This window comes from Octodon degus, unplaced genomic scaffold, assembly GCF_000260255.1.
Source record: "Octodon degus isolate 3935 unplaced genomic scaffold, OctDeg1.0 scaffold00210, whole genome shotgun sequence".
Lineage (NCBI taxonomy): Eukaryota > Metazoa > Chordata > Mammalia > Rodentia > Octodontidae > Octodon > Octodon degus.
Genome location: NW_004524786.1, coordinates 3524592 through 3541114, shown reverse-complemented (window position 1 = coordinate 3541114; position 16523 = coordinate 3524592). Strand labels below are relative to the sequence as shown.

The following is a 16523-nucleotide window of genomic DNA, read 5'->3' as shown; positions in this document are numbered from 1 at the left end:
GACTTGACCTCATGCACGGAGGGATGAATACTGTTGGGTCTCGGCCTCGCCAGTGGGAAGTCTATGTGGCAGAAAGAGACGAAAAGCCTGGCTTTTTCATTTAGTCGGGACTGAGATCAAATCCTTCTCAGAAAAGTTACTTCTCCTCACTGCACGGTGGCTTCGCCATCTGTAAACGGAACCGTAGCAAAGCCTACGTCGTGGGTTGAAGTGAAGATGTGATCAGCTTCTCCACGGTGTGAAGTCCCTAGTGCAGAGCCTGGCCCCGGGCTGGCTGGCTGGCTCTCTATCTCTCATCTGTCATCTCTCTATTTCTATCCTTCTTATCTCTCTCTTTCTCTGTGTAAATCATCTGTCCAATTTTTAAAATCCTTGGCATATTTAAAGGAAAAAGTTGTTGTATTTCGAATTCCAGTGGAACCGTTATGATGCTCAGAAAATTATGCAAGTATTTAGCCAAGAACTGAGGCAAAACAGCAATAGTAGTGTAGGCTTTCTCGGAGCTTGCTTGGTTCATCACAGTGTGCGATGGCTTAAGTGGAAATGTACTTAAAATAATAGAATTCATTCGCAGGAGTCACGGCTTTTCTTACACGGACTAGCAGTCTTTTGTATCTGTTTTCTGAGCTACTGTAATTAAACGCAACAATTAATTTCTAATAATGCTACCAGACAAGGAGCAAAGCCAGCCTGGCGCCCTGTGGACTCTAGAACACAGGTGACCAAAGTCCTCGGGAGCTGTCCATATTCCAGTCCCAGCACTGGCGCCACCCCAGGGGTGCCTGAGACTGTGAGGGGCCCTGCCACGCTTTGCAGTCACCTGGGCCTACCCACCCCCACACTTGTGCTCTGTTTACTGCAGAAACTGAAAAGGGAGAAGGAAGATAAGGGAGAAAACGTGAAGGCCAGCAGCAGTTATTAAGACTGTGAATGTGACCGACACCTGAGACGCTTGGAAGAAGCCTTGTACACACCAAGTTTCCAACCCATCCAGGCTCGGAACTTGAATTTCAAACCCAGCTTGTCTTGCTTCCTGCTCCCAGTCTTGTTCTTGCATTATCACTAGAGTGCTTTTTCTGGAGTGTGTCACCAAGCTGCCTTCCTGCCGAGGAGCCTTCCGCCGCTCTCTGTCACCTTTGGAGGGAAGGCGGCCTCTTTCTCACAGGCAGGTAAAAGCCGGCACAGATGCCAGCTGAAGACCCTCCAGCAGGATGCTATCTTGGCACGGGATCTACCACCTCTGAGGCCGTGCCCCCACCTGCCCTCCCGCTGAGCCCCACGTCGGCTGTCACAGCTCTGCTCACAGCCATGCCCGTCACAGAGCTGTTCAGTGTGTGGCCCCTCTGCCTGGGGTCAGATTCTGGCTCTATTGCTTTGCTCCCAGGACTGTTTTGTTAGGCTGTTTGTTCTGTCTACTCATCTGTACACTGGGAAAGAAGCAGTCTGTCCCTCTTACAGGGGTGTCAAGGAAAATATGACTTAGTAGGTATAAACAGCACACAGAATTGTGCCTGGCCCATGGCATCCGCTACAGAGGCATTAGTTGTTTCTATGAGCTATCTCATTGCATGAACTTGCCCGGCTTCCACTTTTCAACTGGAAGGCCTCTCCAGCTTCCGACCTCAGCATGGCTTCGTGGTATCTACCTCTCCCAGGAAACAATTCAAGCCTCGCCACCCTGTGAAGGTGGCTACAGCTTCTTGACAACACCCCAGTCCCCCGAAGCACAGCTCAGCCAATAGGTGTCACAGCGTAATGCACCTTTAACGCACCTTTGTGCGGAGGCTCTGGGAGGCAAGCCACGGCTCCCCCCTGCTTATGTAGTGCCTGGCTCTTGGTGCTGAGCCTGCTGCATGGCAGGCATTTGTTGACTGAATGAGTGAACAAATGAGTGAAGTGAGTGAAGAGATGAATGAAGAACACTCTTCTATCAGGGAGAGACAGGCTCCCTTGTCTTGGACACGGGTTTGGGACCTAATATTGATCATCAGCCTAGTGCTTAACACATCCTCCAAAATGCTTTCTGAATCCTGGAAACCATCCAACTGTCCACTTGGGCTAAATGAATTTTGGGGAATCCTTTCGGTGTCACAAACAGTGACCTACACCATACATGTATGAAGGTTTCAAGTCCAAGTTTTCCTCAAAACAGGCTCAGAAGTTTTGGGACCAAACGAGAAGAGAACGTCCAGAGCCAGAGGATTTTCTAAGGACTTCCTCCTTGTGAAGCTGCCAGCCACAGCCCCTGCCCCGTTGCCTGCCTGGGCTTCCTGCTCGACGATGAAGCACACACGAGACCAACGCAGACACGGCTTCTATCTTGGCCAATAAACATCCACCAAAGAACATAAACTTCTCCATACAGCAGAAAACAGGAAAAGAAATGGAAAACAAAAAGGGGGATTCATTTGGGTCAGTAACTTAAAAAAAATGCACAAGAGGCCAAATCATTGAACCCTGAAACCAAGGTGAAGTGAAGCCTGCAGCAAGCCAGGCTCTGTTCCTTCAAAGGTCGGGCCATTATGGGAATTCCGCTCTCCAAAGGGCAACATGGCAATGGGCATGAGATGTATCTAGACAGCACAAATTAACTCCTTAAGTATTATTGCAACTCCACACAACTCTCTGGGAGCACATATCTTAAGGAGCTACTGAAAAAAACAAACAAACAAACATAAAAACTGAATATAACTCAACAGTCCTGATAATTGATAATGCATATACAGTTGGTTCACCTGCATCCTTTTGATTCTCTATTTGAAAGAGAGAGCAGAACAAGGAAAGAAGAGAGAGAGAAACAAGAACACATATGCAAGATTAATGAGCAAGCGGACCAAAATGCCCCCCAGGTATGCGTGCTATGTGGCATTGGAAGGGAAAGGTCGCCCTGGGTTCCCACCGCCCCAAGCGTGGGGGCCAGCACAAAAAGGCTCCTTCACGGAGGTGAGAATGCTGCACAAATAGAAAATTAGTAAAATTAAGTTCAATGTGAAATCAAGCTGTGACACATACACGAACTCTCCAGAGGACAAGTCATGTGTCCTAGTCAGAGCTTAGAGGACAGGGATAAGTCAAACTCTCCAAAGAGAACAAGGAAATCTTCCCAGTTTGAGAGAGAACAGACAAGAGGCACATCAGTTCTGCTTTTTACAGAGAAGGGACCACCTTGTGTGGTCTCACCCGCACATTCGTTTGACATCTTAATCATGGAAAAAGGCATGAAGCTGCCCCTGATGTCTTTTATCTGACACCTCACACGTTGCCCCCAGCCTAGCTGCTATCTTTGGATTGTGTACCAGTGACAAGCACTTTACAAATCAGGGTTACACACAAGCAAAGTAAAAATGCATTCAGGTCACAGACAGAGGAGAACTGAAAAACTTACAGACGAGTCTGAGTTTCTCACAAACAAATGGCTTAATTGTCTAACCTGTTTTAGGCTGATAAAAAAGTGAGTGGACTTTTCACACTGGGTTTCACAGACAGAACCAGCAGACAAGCCAATGCTCAAAAACTTGAAGCAAGGAGAGTGAGTTGGTTTGGATCTGGACTGTTTTTGAAATAATGGAAACAGGAAGAGTGGAGACAGCATGGTGAGGAGGTGGTAGGTACTCACGAATGGTTAAATCCATCACTTGGGAGGCCAAGCAGAAGACAGGATGCTCATACATTTCTCTCTTTTTCCCTATAAAAGAGGATTTGGGCATGCAAGAGGCTTAGGTCAGAGGTAAAGAGGTTAAAGGTCAAAGGTCATAGGTTAGAGGAAAACGTTACATTAGCTCAAAGGAAAATAGCCACAGAGTAATTTGGGATAAACACAGGATAAAAGAAAGAGGAGTTTCAAAATTTGAGATCTACTGGATTAACCATTCAGCATGCCGTGAGTCACGAGAGAGATTGTGACCATGATTTTACACATCTCTTTAGAGTTGTTGGCAAGAATACAATGACCAAAAACATCATGAGTAAAGGGAAACAGGATTTCATTGATTTAAGGCTCCAAGATACTAAGGATTTTAGACTTTAGTATCTAAGGCTCTTGAGGTATTTCTTCATAAACATAGTCTCCAGCAATATTACTACAACTTCTTTCCAAAATTCTCAGATAACTAGACTGTTAATGCTCACAGAGGGTCTCAACTGTAAAAATAGAAGATTTCTTTTCTGAGGGCAGGATCAGAGCCTTATAAAAGAAAGCCGTCTGGTAGTAATATCTTTAAAGCTGCAATGTCTCAGCCCATGTTGGACTATGTTCATGAAAGAAAACCTGACACATGCAGCCAGAGGATGTTGGGTTGTCTGAATTAACAATCCCAGCATGCTTTGAAATTGGTGTCTCAGCCACTTTTGCAGAGGGTGTGGCAAAAAGTGGCTGAGCCAATCACGGACAAAGAAGGAGAGAAGCAGAAGAGAGCAGGTAGTGTGGAATGAGGTACTTCTCTGAAAAGAGTTGGAAAAAAAAAAAAAAAAGAATTGGTTTCTTCAAAGAATCCCCAGACCTAAAAGTCACAGTGCAAAAGATAGTTAACACAACCAAGAAGAATTGAGGCACAAAAGGAAACCACAGACCAGCTGTCTACTTTGGAAATGAATGCATTTTTACTTACAGATCTTAAAAGTTTGGTTTTGAATTTATTTATCTGAAAGAAGAGAGCAGATCTTACCAAAAGACTAGTTAGTAATAGCTAGACCAAGATATCTGAGGCGGCAGCGATGGCAACCAAAGGTTTCACGATTCCACCCCATCCTGGCCTTGCCTGGAATCAGGAGGTACCTGGTTGAGTTTACCAAATCCAACCAATCATTATGTGCTGGGCTGGTAAATGCTGGAGCAATTACTTGTGAATATAGCCCTTTAACGATCTTGTTCCACTACTTTTGTCACTCATTACCAAGTCAAGAGTTGATAAACGTCCTTTTAGTGCCCAATTCTTAAGTGTTTCTCCTGGATGCATAACAACGAATTCATTACCACTGGTACACAATTTGCATTGTCAGACAGACAAATTGGAGAGGGAGGACATGTAATGTACAAAACACTGCAAATTTGATGTGACCTTAACCTAATTCTCTAAGGAAACAAGGACTTTGGCAAGGTCAGTGACAGGGTCTGGGTGGCCAGTCAATCTTTCTTCCCCAGGGATGTCTTAAGGCAGACAATGCATATTTGCTGGAGTTGGTTAGGCGTCCTGTGTTTCACGTGTGAGAGAACATCAGATTCCAGAATGCGGACACACTGAGTTTTGCACACAGAACTTCCACATTTATACACTTACACCACTGGTCAAGGTGGGTGTGGTTTTCAAATCACCCTATGGCAGCCAACAGGGTAACAATGAAAAGTGATTAATACCTTTGTGAGTGAATAAGTCCCAAAGAACAATCCCTTCTTTATCAAGTAGAGCTTTATTCAAAGGGCCTTTTGGATGAAGACGAGGTCGTCAGCAACTGCTTCCCTACAAACTTGAGTGGGCCATGGTGGTAACCAGCGAACTAGGTCTGAGTAATAGGAGTCAATGAGACCTACAGCTGACTGAGCCCTCTGAGATAGCTCGACCCTGGCCTGCCACCAAGTACAGAGTTTCCAAAGACCTGATACTTCCAGGGGGCGAGAGAGTGGTAAGTAGAGTTGTGAGGTTGCATCGAATAATTCTTGTTTTACTTCCAATGCTAGCAGCAGGCACAGCAAATTGCTTCTTTTACTCTGTCTAAAGAAGGCAGCAATCTTACCAAACTGGCTCCCAGGTAAGCTGCAGAGCCCATATTTAGGGCCAAGCTCTCAGAAGCTCTCAGAAGGCCCTCGGTTACCTCTGAACATCCTCTATTCATTGTTCTCCTCCTACAAAGGCTGTCTCCTGAGCTCCTAAGCTTGCTTTCACTTGGCCATAGTCAAAGAAGCTTCCACACTTCAAGTTCTTTCAGGTTCAGCCCAGCAGCTTCAGAGAGACCAATGTGTTCTGCTGCCCACCAGAAAACAGAGACTCCTCTAGGGAGACATCCCAAAATTAAAATTCAAAACTGGGGGCATAGGGGAGGCTTACCTTCAATTTTGGCATACTCAGAGAGACGAGAGTAGTTGACTAGAGCAGCCTGCTCTAAACATTTACGGATGACGGTTTTTACCTCCTCTTGTGGCACTGGGGTGACAATATCCTTCATCAAAACCTACAGGCAGAAAGAAAAGAAACTTTTAAGGGAGCCCAAAGCAGCGTGTGTATTACTCAGATATGTTCCTCAAGGGCTGCAAATTGAAAGTTAGCTGTGACAGCTTCCTTGTGTGTTAATACTGATTGAAAACCATGGCTAAAGAGAAAATACTAGGTGGGAACATAGGCTGGCGAAGCCCGGCTATGAACCAAAACCAGGTCAGAAGTGACCCTTCAGCATAGTTTAACTATTTGGAAATTTGGAGACAGAATTCATGCAAGTCTTTTATCCTGATGTTTGGTGAATGGTAAACATTCACCATTGAAAAATCACAAGCTAGGCCATTCACTCACAGTTTCTCATGAAAATTACATGCACATCGCTGTACGTGTCTTTTACTTTTGTTCTTACCCTTTCCAAGAGTGACAGAGTAGCTTTTAATGCACCTTCAGGTCGACCAAATGGAAAGCAATACCTAAAAAAAGACATAAAATTCTTCAGGTTGCCCAACTTTATTACATTTCAGCAGGAAATACGCTATAGTTTGATTCCTATAGCAAATCTCCTCGAGGAACAGAAATGCTTTTTATTTTGTCACACTGTGTTATGTTAATCTGAATTCACACCATACATGTGTGTACATAATGTGTATATGCGTGTGTGTGTGAATAATGACTAAAGCGGGACTCTGCAAATGTCTGCAGCAGAAAAGAATATTTCCAGTGATGAGGGAAGGTTCTGTTCGCTTTTCTTTGTGGATGAGAAGCACAAATGTGACCCTACATGTTATGGATTAGCAGTAGAAAAGTTATTTGGAATGGGCAGATTCAAGCACTCTTCTTTCGGTGTCCATGAAATGTATAGTCCCGCAAGTCCATTATTGATTCTGCTCACTGTCCCTCTTGCCTTGTGATTGTTCATGGCTACTGGACCTGTTGCTATTGGTTATGCATTCCGCACACAGTGCATGATCAACAAAGGACACCTCATCCACATTTTGCTCCATCCAAAGAGAATTTCGGAAGCACACAGGTATTATGTCAGGTTCTGTTACGAGTTCCATCACTGTTTCAGGCTGTCATAAATTCCTCAAATCACTGTCTCCAAGGTACAGAGAGCAGCTTGGGCAACTTAGACTCAGACTCTCCAGGTAGTCTTGGGTAAGTTCCTAAATCCCTGTCCACCCTATTTTACATAGTTGAGGTGGAGACTGTAACAACTATCTTATTAAGCTGTTCTGAGAGAAATTAATAATTTTCTAGTCCTACAGCATGGAAGTGCTTGGTGAGTAGAAACTACTGTAGATAGTATTGCTATTCTTGAGTTATTATTTCAGGATCTCTGTCCAGAGCCACCAGAATCACATGGGAAGCACTCAATGTACTCCAAGAGACGAGTGGCTATGAAGGGTAAGGGTGGAGTGCAAGATCCCCCAGCTGTCTCCAGTGTGTGGGGACAGCCCTCCTTCAGGGTGGACCCGGACAGGTCCCTGATGAAACTTCAGGTCTGATTTCATGTGACAGCTCGATGACCACAGCCAACTCACAGCTCTTTGAGTGGAAATGAAATGAACTTCCAAACTCAAAGCCGGCTAGTGACTGCAGAGCCGCGTCTGCTGACTGCCTCGTCTTTCTCTACCTCTTTGCTCCCGACAGCTCAGTGCGTCTAAGATGGAGTTACAATTAGAGAGAATCAAGCTCTTTCTTTGGGTCTCCCCAGTCTCACCCACCCAAGCAGACCCTGAGCACCAGATCTTTACCTAAAATGTGTAATCTGATTTTCCAACAGAACTCGGAGTCTCTCTTTGATTTCTTCAAAGCGTTCCTTCTCCTCAACAGTCACAGTCCCGATTCCATCAGGCCTGCGGGAAGAAGACATGACAGGAGTGATGCTGCCCAATCAGATGTCCAGCACGAGGAGGAGGCTGTGCATTGTGCAAGCGGCCACTGCAGTGAGCCCTGTAAGGACAAGAGGTGCCCTCCTACTCCAGGGAGCCCTCTAGGGTGGTGGAGATGATCTCACTCTGTCACTCTGGAGACATGCGCAGGGCTGCAACTCTGTCCTGCCACACGGTGACAGGCACAAAGTGGCAGTGTGCTGGGAAGTCCAGCTCCTTGACTCATTCCATTTGGCTCTCAGCTTCTTAAAGCAGTTGCACTAGTTGCCAAAAGTTTTAGAATTAGGAAGTTTTACGATATGATTCTGGTTTCTTGTTTCTCTTGGAAATTCAGAACATCTAGCACTGATTGGCACCCACTAAACTAACAAGGGCTCTCTCAGCTGGGGTGGGCACTCACCTGCTGTACATCTCTAATTTGTGTTACCTATCTTTCTTAGGGTACTTAGGTTTGGGGCTCCTGAGCTAGGTACAAAGATTCCTATGAAAACCAGGTATCTTGTATGTGTCTATCTCACCTGGTGTTAAATATTCAAAAATGGCTCAATTTTGGTCATAATAAATGTTTGGATTCAATTAAGCACTTGAGTATTAACTGAAGAGCAAACCACATGTCTTCTAATCTTAGCAAATGATTACTCATTGTAATACAAAGAAAGATTTTGGAGTGTATAAGTGATTTCAGTTTAATGTTACTATTCTCATGGGTCTATGTCCCCACCAGGCACATACATGTCTTCTCTATTTGTTAGAGCCCCTTCAAGTAAAAAAATATAGAGGGGTTGCATATTTATAGCCCCCATTTATCTGTGCTAGATTAGACGCAGGATACTTTGACCCATTTGAAGCCTTCCATTTCCTGAGATCTTGTAGTGACTTGTTTTGACTACTGGCTGAGCCGGTTTGCAGATTGGTGTGTTAGTAGGAAACTTCTATTGGAGCATTCCGCGGTTTGCAAATGCGAGTCATCTTGAGACCAAACAAATGGTCGTATTTATAGGCCTTCTCAGGCTGCAGCAGGAGCTGGGAGAATCCTTTATGCATACTGTACCAGCCCGACTGCACAAAAGCTTTGGCAGCAAAGAGCAGTGTAATTCCTTGCAGGGGCTAAGTGGTCAGCTACTCTTAATTTTAAATAATAAATCTACCCTATTTGAACAAAGAAAAAAATGTCCATTCCCCCATTATTAAAAAAAACCCTCAAACATCAAAATCTTATCCAATTATTGCTTCACAATCCTCCAATTGTCCCAACTCATCTGATGAAAGAAAGCAAAATGGTAAATGAAGAATAGGATGTAGAATATTGGGACATGCCCTTATTTTCAAATTTTCTGGAAAAAACTTCAAATGCTCAGTTACAAAGTTTAACTTAAACCATTTTTTGTTTTGCATGAACCATTCATGAGTAGTTAAATTCCAGGATGAATTCATTGACCTTCTCCAGATCCACGTAACATTTTCTTTGATAAATTCTTGTTTCTGTATAAGCTTGAGTTTTCTTTACTCTGGCTTTGAAATTTTTGGAATATTCAGCTTGCTGGTGCCCTAAACACACATAGGGTTGGTGTGTGGGTGCAGGCGGCCTGGCGACAAAGGAACCACACAAACGCTGAGCTTCTTAGGAAGAGGCCCAGAGACAAATGCTAAGAAATACAATTTCACGCGCGGAGGGGATGACGGATCACAGTCAAAGTGTTTGATGTGGAGCACCTTGAGATGCCTGAGGCCAGCGCTAGGAGATGAAGCTCTCTGGATCGCAGCATCCCCTCATCGCTCAGTGTGCCTTTTCGGGCAGGTAGCTTTTACATTTGCTTTAGAGATGACAGCAACTGAACAGGCCCGTGCACCGCCCTCTCAGCTCAGTCTCGTTCTGCACATCACTGGTGCAGACCTGGACTTCGGCTGTCGTCTGCCTCTGCTGTGCTGGTCCACACTGGCAATCACAAGAGGCACGGGCTGCCCCAGTCTCCTCTCTGCGGACTACTCCCTAAAAAAGTGTAAGCAACTAAAAATGTACTTAATTTGTTTCTTGGTCATCCATGACAGTGTGAAGAGTTTTATTTTAACATAAGTAAAACAACCTGAGCTAATGAAGTCTGTAAGGCACAGAGTTCGCTGTACAGAGTTCACTGGCAAAAACAGGTGATAAAACAAATCATGCTTTTGACACCCAATGCAGATTTGCATGTAATTGTGAGTACTGCTCAGAAATGGTACTGGAAAAGGAGGATGCTCTTTCACAAAATGAAGAAGAGAATCCCAGGAAGATAGTTTGTCAAAGACCACCGCTTGTAGTTATATGTTAGAAAGCGCAGGTTTCCTGTGTTTTGTTTGATTTCACATAATCACTTCTAAAACTTCAGCCAAACACCAGTCTCTTTTCCTTTGACCTCTATAATTTATCAATGTTATTTGTACAGGTTTAGATAGCTCTATACACAGCTACAAGCTGAAAACCTGATTAAATCTTTTAGAACACATTGTTTTTTTCTAAATGTGTCTTTTTCTTTTCTTTTCTTTTTAAACAGAGTTTTACTATGCAGTTCAGGCTGAGCTTAAACTCAATTTATAGCCCAGGCTGGCTTCAAACTCAGTAATCCTTCCACCTTAACCTCCTGAGTGCTGTGAATAGAGGGCTCCAACACCCTGCCCAGCCTGAAGCACATTTTTTTTTTTTACAGAAACAATAAATATTTCTTCTAGAGCAGTGGTTGGTTCCCAAGCCTTAGCATCACCTGGAGTGTTTGTGATACCCCTCATGGCTTGGGGCACCCCAAGAATCTCTGACTCAGAAAGTTTAGGCAAGGGCCTGAGAATTTGCATTTCTAACAAGTTCTCTGATAGTGCTGCTTCAAGAACCACATTCAGAGAACCATTACTTCAGAAAAAATGAAGCATGCAAACAAACAACCCAACAAATATCTTCAAACCAACTAACCAACCAACAAACCAACAAAAAACCCAAAGGTGGTGGAGACACTTCCCATGGCTAAAAGAGTGCCTTGACTCAGGTACCCAAGTTCCTTAAAAGTGGAGTGGATTTGGAGCCAGAGATATTCTTCAGGAGCTGTGTGGTCCACCGCCTGAGCTGCCCAACCCTTCCAAAGGGGGACTGGCACTGTCTCCAGGGAGCCAGCCCAGCAGAGCCGTACCTGTGTCTCACAGAAGCTGTGATTCCGTAGTTCTTATTTTGTCCTGGAAACATTTTTTTTTTTTTGGGGGGGGGATGTGATTCTATAATTGTCATAAAAGTGGCTATGGATCTGTCAGTTTCTCAGTATCTGAACATTTAACGAGTCACAAAGAGTTAGAGAAAAAGGAGAGATGAAGCTGAGTTTTCAAAATCTAGAATGTTTAGGGCTGAGAAGTCTTTATGCAGACTGTCTGTTTAGTGTCCTCACTCATGCCTGACTGTGCTCAGTCTACCTCTCCAGGTTTTCACTTCTTGGCATCCATTTCCACTTCCTAGAAGCCCCAGAATTTGAGGGAATCACCTCAGACACACTCTGGGAGCCTTCCAGAATGGCAAGCCAAGGGGCCGTTTGTCCTACTATTTATTGGTGGTGGTGGGGTGCCTAGGGGTGGCTTTTCTCTTTCACAGTTGCTATATGCATATGATGGAGGATGACAAAAATCCCACCAGCAGAGGACTTGGTTTCTTCTGAATCTTGATGCTGAAATGAGGTAAGCTGAGAAGAAAGAGGTGAAAGGTGCCTGCTCCAGCAGCGGACTGTTCCAGCAGTTTCCTGTTCTCTGGTTGGATCCTAGAACCGAGAAAAGTCACCCTCAAAGCCTTGACTCAGTGTGTCCACAGGGAGCCTAGACGCTGGCACTTGACAGACTCCCCAGGGTTCTGAGCGCAAGGCCGCTCCTCTGCTGCCTCTTCCGGCTCTCCTGAGGGGCCTTCGTTCCAGTTTTCCACTCCTTTCTCTGAGGTTCTCAGCTGCGTCATCCCAACAGACTTTCTTTTGCTTCAGTTATCCACAGTTTGTGCTACTTACATGGAGCAGGCTTCTGAAGTGTGCAATCCTTCCTTAAAGCACACAAATCCCGGATTTTAGCACAAGTATGGATGCTTTTGAGTTTGGCTTTCAGGAGTTGCATGTGTGCACACGTGTGTGCATGCACGCATGCACACACACACACACACACGCAGAGAAATGTAGCCTCTGGTCTCCGATTCTACCCAACTGCACACTGGCTAACAACTCACTTCTTGTATATCATGGTGCTGCAAACTTGAGACAATACACAGGTCAAGTGCAGTCAGTTTTGGAGCCTGGGCTGGCCCTGGATGCTTCCCCACCTGCAGGCCATCGCTGGACCAGAAATGGGTCTCTCTGGCCACCGAGACTATATTGCATGTGACACAATGGGCATCTCCGGAATCCACCTTTCAAGTTTTCGGCCAACCGTTTTCTCACTGTCCTTCACAAAGTTGACATTTTCAGCAGCATGATAGGAAAGATGTCACGTCGGCTGCTCTTCAAGTTCTTGTCACAGTGGTTAGCACCGTTCTGTCATCTTCACTTTCCTCACGGCCTCCCATCTTGAGCCATGTCACAAATAATAATACACTGAGGCTTCCATTTTTCTTTCTTTCCGTGCTATTTTTTGTCAAATTGAAATGATCGTAACCCAGCTAACCAACCCTTTGAGTTGCTGGTTGTGTAAATTATTTTTCCCTTCCCCAAATGCTTCTCAGCTAGAGCTTATTAATTCATGTTTAGTATAGGCTTACATTCAACAATTAAGTGCTAGGCTTTTAAGCAGAACATTTTGTTTTGGTATTTGAAGTAAAGCATAAACAACATAAGCAAAGATCTTCAGCTGCACTGAGTTACGCTGGATTTTGTAAAATGAGTTGACTTCTTTGGGGCCATGAAATTGTCCCCACACATCCGGGTGAACATGCAGAGCCCCCGCACTTAATTATCGCGATAGTCTGGTTTTGCACATCAGATTGAAATCTGGGCCCCACAACCTCGCATGCAAGGTGAGATGTCTTTTCAAGAAGGCTACGATGCAAAATTAATTCCAACTTCATGATGATTGATGTCTCCTGATAAGGCATCTGTTTGGTGATGGAGTGAAGAATTCAGGTGTAGAGGGAAGCGTGTGCGTTCAACAGGAGAGGAAAGAGCCGCCGGTCCACTGCTCTGCATACGGCCAGCTTTGAGCCTCCAAGCACGACCAGCAAGGGGTAAAACTCCAGCTGAAGAGGGAATGTACTTTCATCTCCAAATGCAAATGTCCACATATGCTGGTGCAGGCGCTGTAAACATGGTATGTTCTCGCTCTCCAAATGGATGCATGCCTGCAGACTGCATTGCGGAGCCATGAAAGTGTCCTTAAACAAGCACGATAACTGGATCCCGCTTGCTGCTAGATGGTTCCAGCCCAGAAACACTAGAGCTTGGAGGGCCGGGGGAGGGGGGGCCGAACATTTGAGACACTCTTCGCAAAGCTTCCTCAGAGGACGTTTGCACCAAACACTCTCAGTCCTTGACTTTAAAAAAACCCACCTTGTCCTGGCAACTCTTTGTCTTACGATTTTTAGTGCTATCTTTGAATTTAAACCAATCACGGGATATTTTCCTCTGTCTCTTTCATGCAGTTAATAACTACAAATTCAAGATAAGAAAGTATTATGCTCTCAGGACACATCCCGTTTGCTCATCTGGATGGCTTGTGTAAGTCTAGGCTAATTGTAGAGTATAATTAGGACCCTCCCATCCCATAGTCACTGCTTCTTTATGAAAGCCACCCTTACCCTTTCCCTCCTCTCTCCCCCCAGCCTAATTACGCCCTGATGCCCTGGGGCTCAGACACGCTGCTAAAACAAATATATCAAAGTGTTTGTATCACAAAGAGTAAGGCAGGAAGCAACAACAAGCATTTTCTCCACCATTACAAGTGTGCAAGTGTGTACTACAGCTTTTATGGGTGGATTATTAGTCAATTTCAAAACAATAGGGGCCTGGAAAGGAAAAAAACACTAAGCGAAGCCCTTTGCTGGCCTGTTCACAGTTTACCTAAGTAAGCAGTTTTAACCCAACAATATGAGCTGCGTTGCTCACTCTGGTATGAAGGGATGGTTGAGAAGTTTCTACTGAACGTGAATGCTGTTGATGGGAGAAGTCTACTCAAAGTGGATTCAAGGCCAGCCTAGGGACCAGATGAAATAAGAGCCCAAGAGATGGAAAGCACGCATTTTTCCCAAGAGGAGATATTTCCTTTTGAGGAACAAGAAAAGTGATGGGTTTTTAAAAGATCACTAGACAGACAAGTAGGTTTTAGATCGTGCCCAGAAGACCTGAAGTTAGACTTGCCAGCGCTGAGGCCAGCAGTACACCACATCCCTCCTGAAAGTGGTACATCAGTAAATACATTTCTGCGTTGTCGATTTCAGTGAGCACAACACAACACGTTGGGATTTCAGATAAAATATACACATTCTTCGGTGGCCTGCTATGGACTGGAAAGACGGCACTGATGGGACAGATAGGTCGGCACATCTCACCAGACCTCACCTCTGAGTGGGGAGACCTGCTTTTCTCACGGGGCCACCTCTCTTCTGGAAGACAGGCACATGGTCTAAGAGGAGACAACTCGGAAGAGAATTTTCCTATGAATATTGAGGATGCCTACTTCTGTTTGGAATATTTGCCCTCTGTTTCTTACAAGTACTTCCTATTAAGTAAAGCTGGTTCTTTAGGATTTCGATGACGGTATGATTCATCCATACACAAGGTCTAGTCTGCACTGAGCTAGAAGGCCCTCCAGAGACACGCTCTTGTTCACAAGAAGAGTAAAGCCTTCGTCAGGGCGTGACAGGAGCCCAGGCGCATAGGGCCGCTGCAGCGCCAGCCTCGCCTGCCACACAGTGCGCGCTCAGGGGTGCCGCACAGCCAGCCTAGGGCACAGGCGTTTGTTTTCTTTTTGAGGGAAGAAGAGTTATAAAGCAACAGATCTCTCCCTCCCTCTCTCTCCCTCTCTGTCTCTGTCTCTCTCTGTCTCTGTCTTTCTCTGTCTCTGTTTCTCTCTCTCTCTCTCTGTTGTGGAGAGAAATTAGAGTGAGAGAAAAAATATGTCCACTATTCACTTACTGCTAGGTAGGCATTCACAGACAAGAACAACAAGAACCACTGTGTAACGAAGACTGGAAGTGAGGGCCTACCTTGTTCACTGTCTTTACATGGAGACGCAAAATCTCGTGCCTACAACTTAAAGGAGAAGCTGACCTTGGCTCACAGTCTCAGAAGGTTTTGTACATGGCTGGCTGGCAGCAAGGCAGAAGTGGCAAGGTGGGAGGACCTGCTGAAGTGGACACGGGGAGGGAGGGGTAGTGAGAGAGAGGGGGGGGGGGGGAGAGAGGGAGGGAGGAAGAGAGGGAGAGGAGAGAGACAGAGAGACAGAGAGAGACAGAGAGAGGGAGAGGGAGAGACAGAGAGAGACAGAGAGAGGGGGGAGAGACAGAGAGAGAGGGAGGAGAGACAGAGAGACAGAGAGAGAGAGAGGGAGACAGAGAGAGGGAGAGAGGGAGAGGAGACAGAGAGAGACAGAGAGAAAGAGAAAAAGAGAGAGGCAGAGAGAAACAGAGAGACGGAGAGAGAGACAGACAGAGGAGAGAGACAGAGAGAGACAGAGAGAAAGAGAAAGAGAGAGACAGAGAGACAGAGACAGAGACAGAGACAGAGAGAGAGAAAGACAGAGAGAGACAGAGAGAGAGAAAGACAGAAAGAGAGAGAGAGAGGGAGAGGAGAGAGACAGAGACAGAGAGAGACAGAGAGACACACAGAGAGACAGAGAGAGACAGAGAGAGAGAGACAGAGAGAAAGAGAGACAGAGAGACAGAGAGAGACAGAGAGAAAGAGAAAGAGAGACAGAGAAACAGAGAGAGAGAGAGAGAGAGAGAGAGAGAGGGAGACAGAGAGACAGAGAGAGAGGCAGAGAGAGACAGAGACAGACAGAAAGAGAGGAAGAGGAGAGAGACAGAGCGAGAAAGAGAAAGAAAGAGAGAGAGAAAGAGAGAGACAGAGAGAGACAGAGAGACAGACAGAGTGAGAGACAGAGAGACAGAGAGACAGAGACACAGAGAGAGAGAGAGAGAGAGAGAGAGAGAGAGAGAGAGAGCGAGCAGCTGGGGCGGGATATAGACCCTTAGAAGGTGGCCAGCAGCCTGCCTCTCATTAGGCCCTGCCCCCAAAATTCAATCACCACCCCAGATCTCCAGCTTTTAGGGCATGAGTTTCGTGGTCATTCCTGATCTAAAGAATAACAGGGCTCAGCCCCCCAGGGAAACGCACAGTGAAGAAGCCAACTTCGGCGCAACGGAAGGAAGATTTAGGTCCGCGCTAGGGCAGAGGCACTGAGTACAGAACTATGTCGTTTGAGAGCTGTTTAGAAGCTCTGAATGTGGTGACTCGCTAGGGAGCAGGAGGAGGCGGCGGAAGGGGGAGGGAGAGGAAGGGGG

General features: G+C 45.6%; 1 protein-coding gene across 1 annotated transcript in view; it reads right to left on the bottom strand.

Moving 5' to 3' along the window:
* The window catches only part of Cadps (calcium dependent secretion activator), a 489489-nt gene that overhangs the window by 124271 nt on the left and 348695 nt on the right, over nt 1–16523 (bottom strand). The window contains exons 15-17 of the mRNA XM_023704988.1: nt 7907–8008; nt 6559–6622; nt 6042–6165 (exon numbers count right to left, since the gene is read on the bottom strand). Of these exons, the coding sequence (XP_023560756.1) occupies nt 6042–6165; nt 6559–6622; nt 7907–8008 (290 nt within the window). The remainder of the gene's footprint in view (nt 1–6041; nt 6166–6558; nt 6623–7906; nt 8009–16523) is intronic.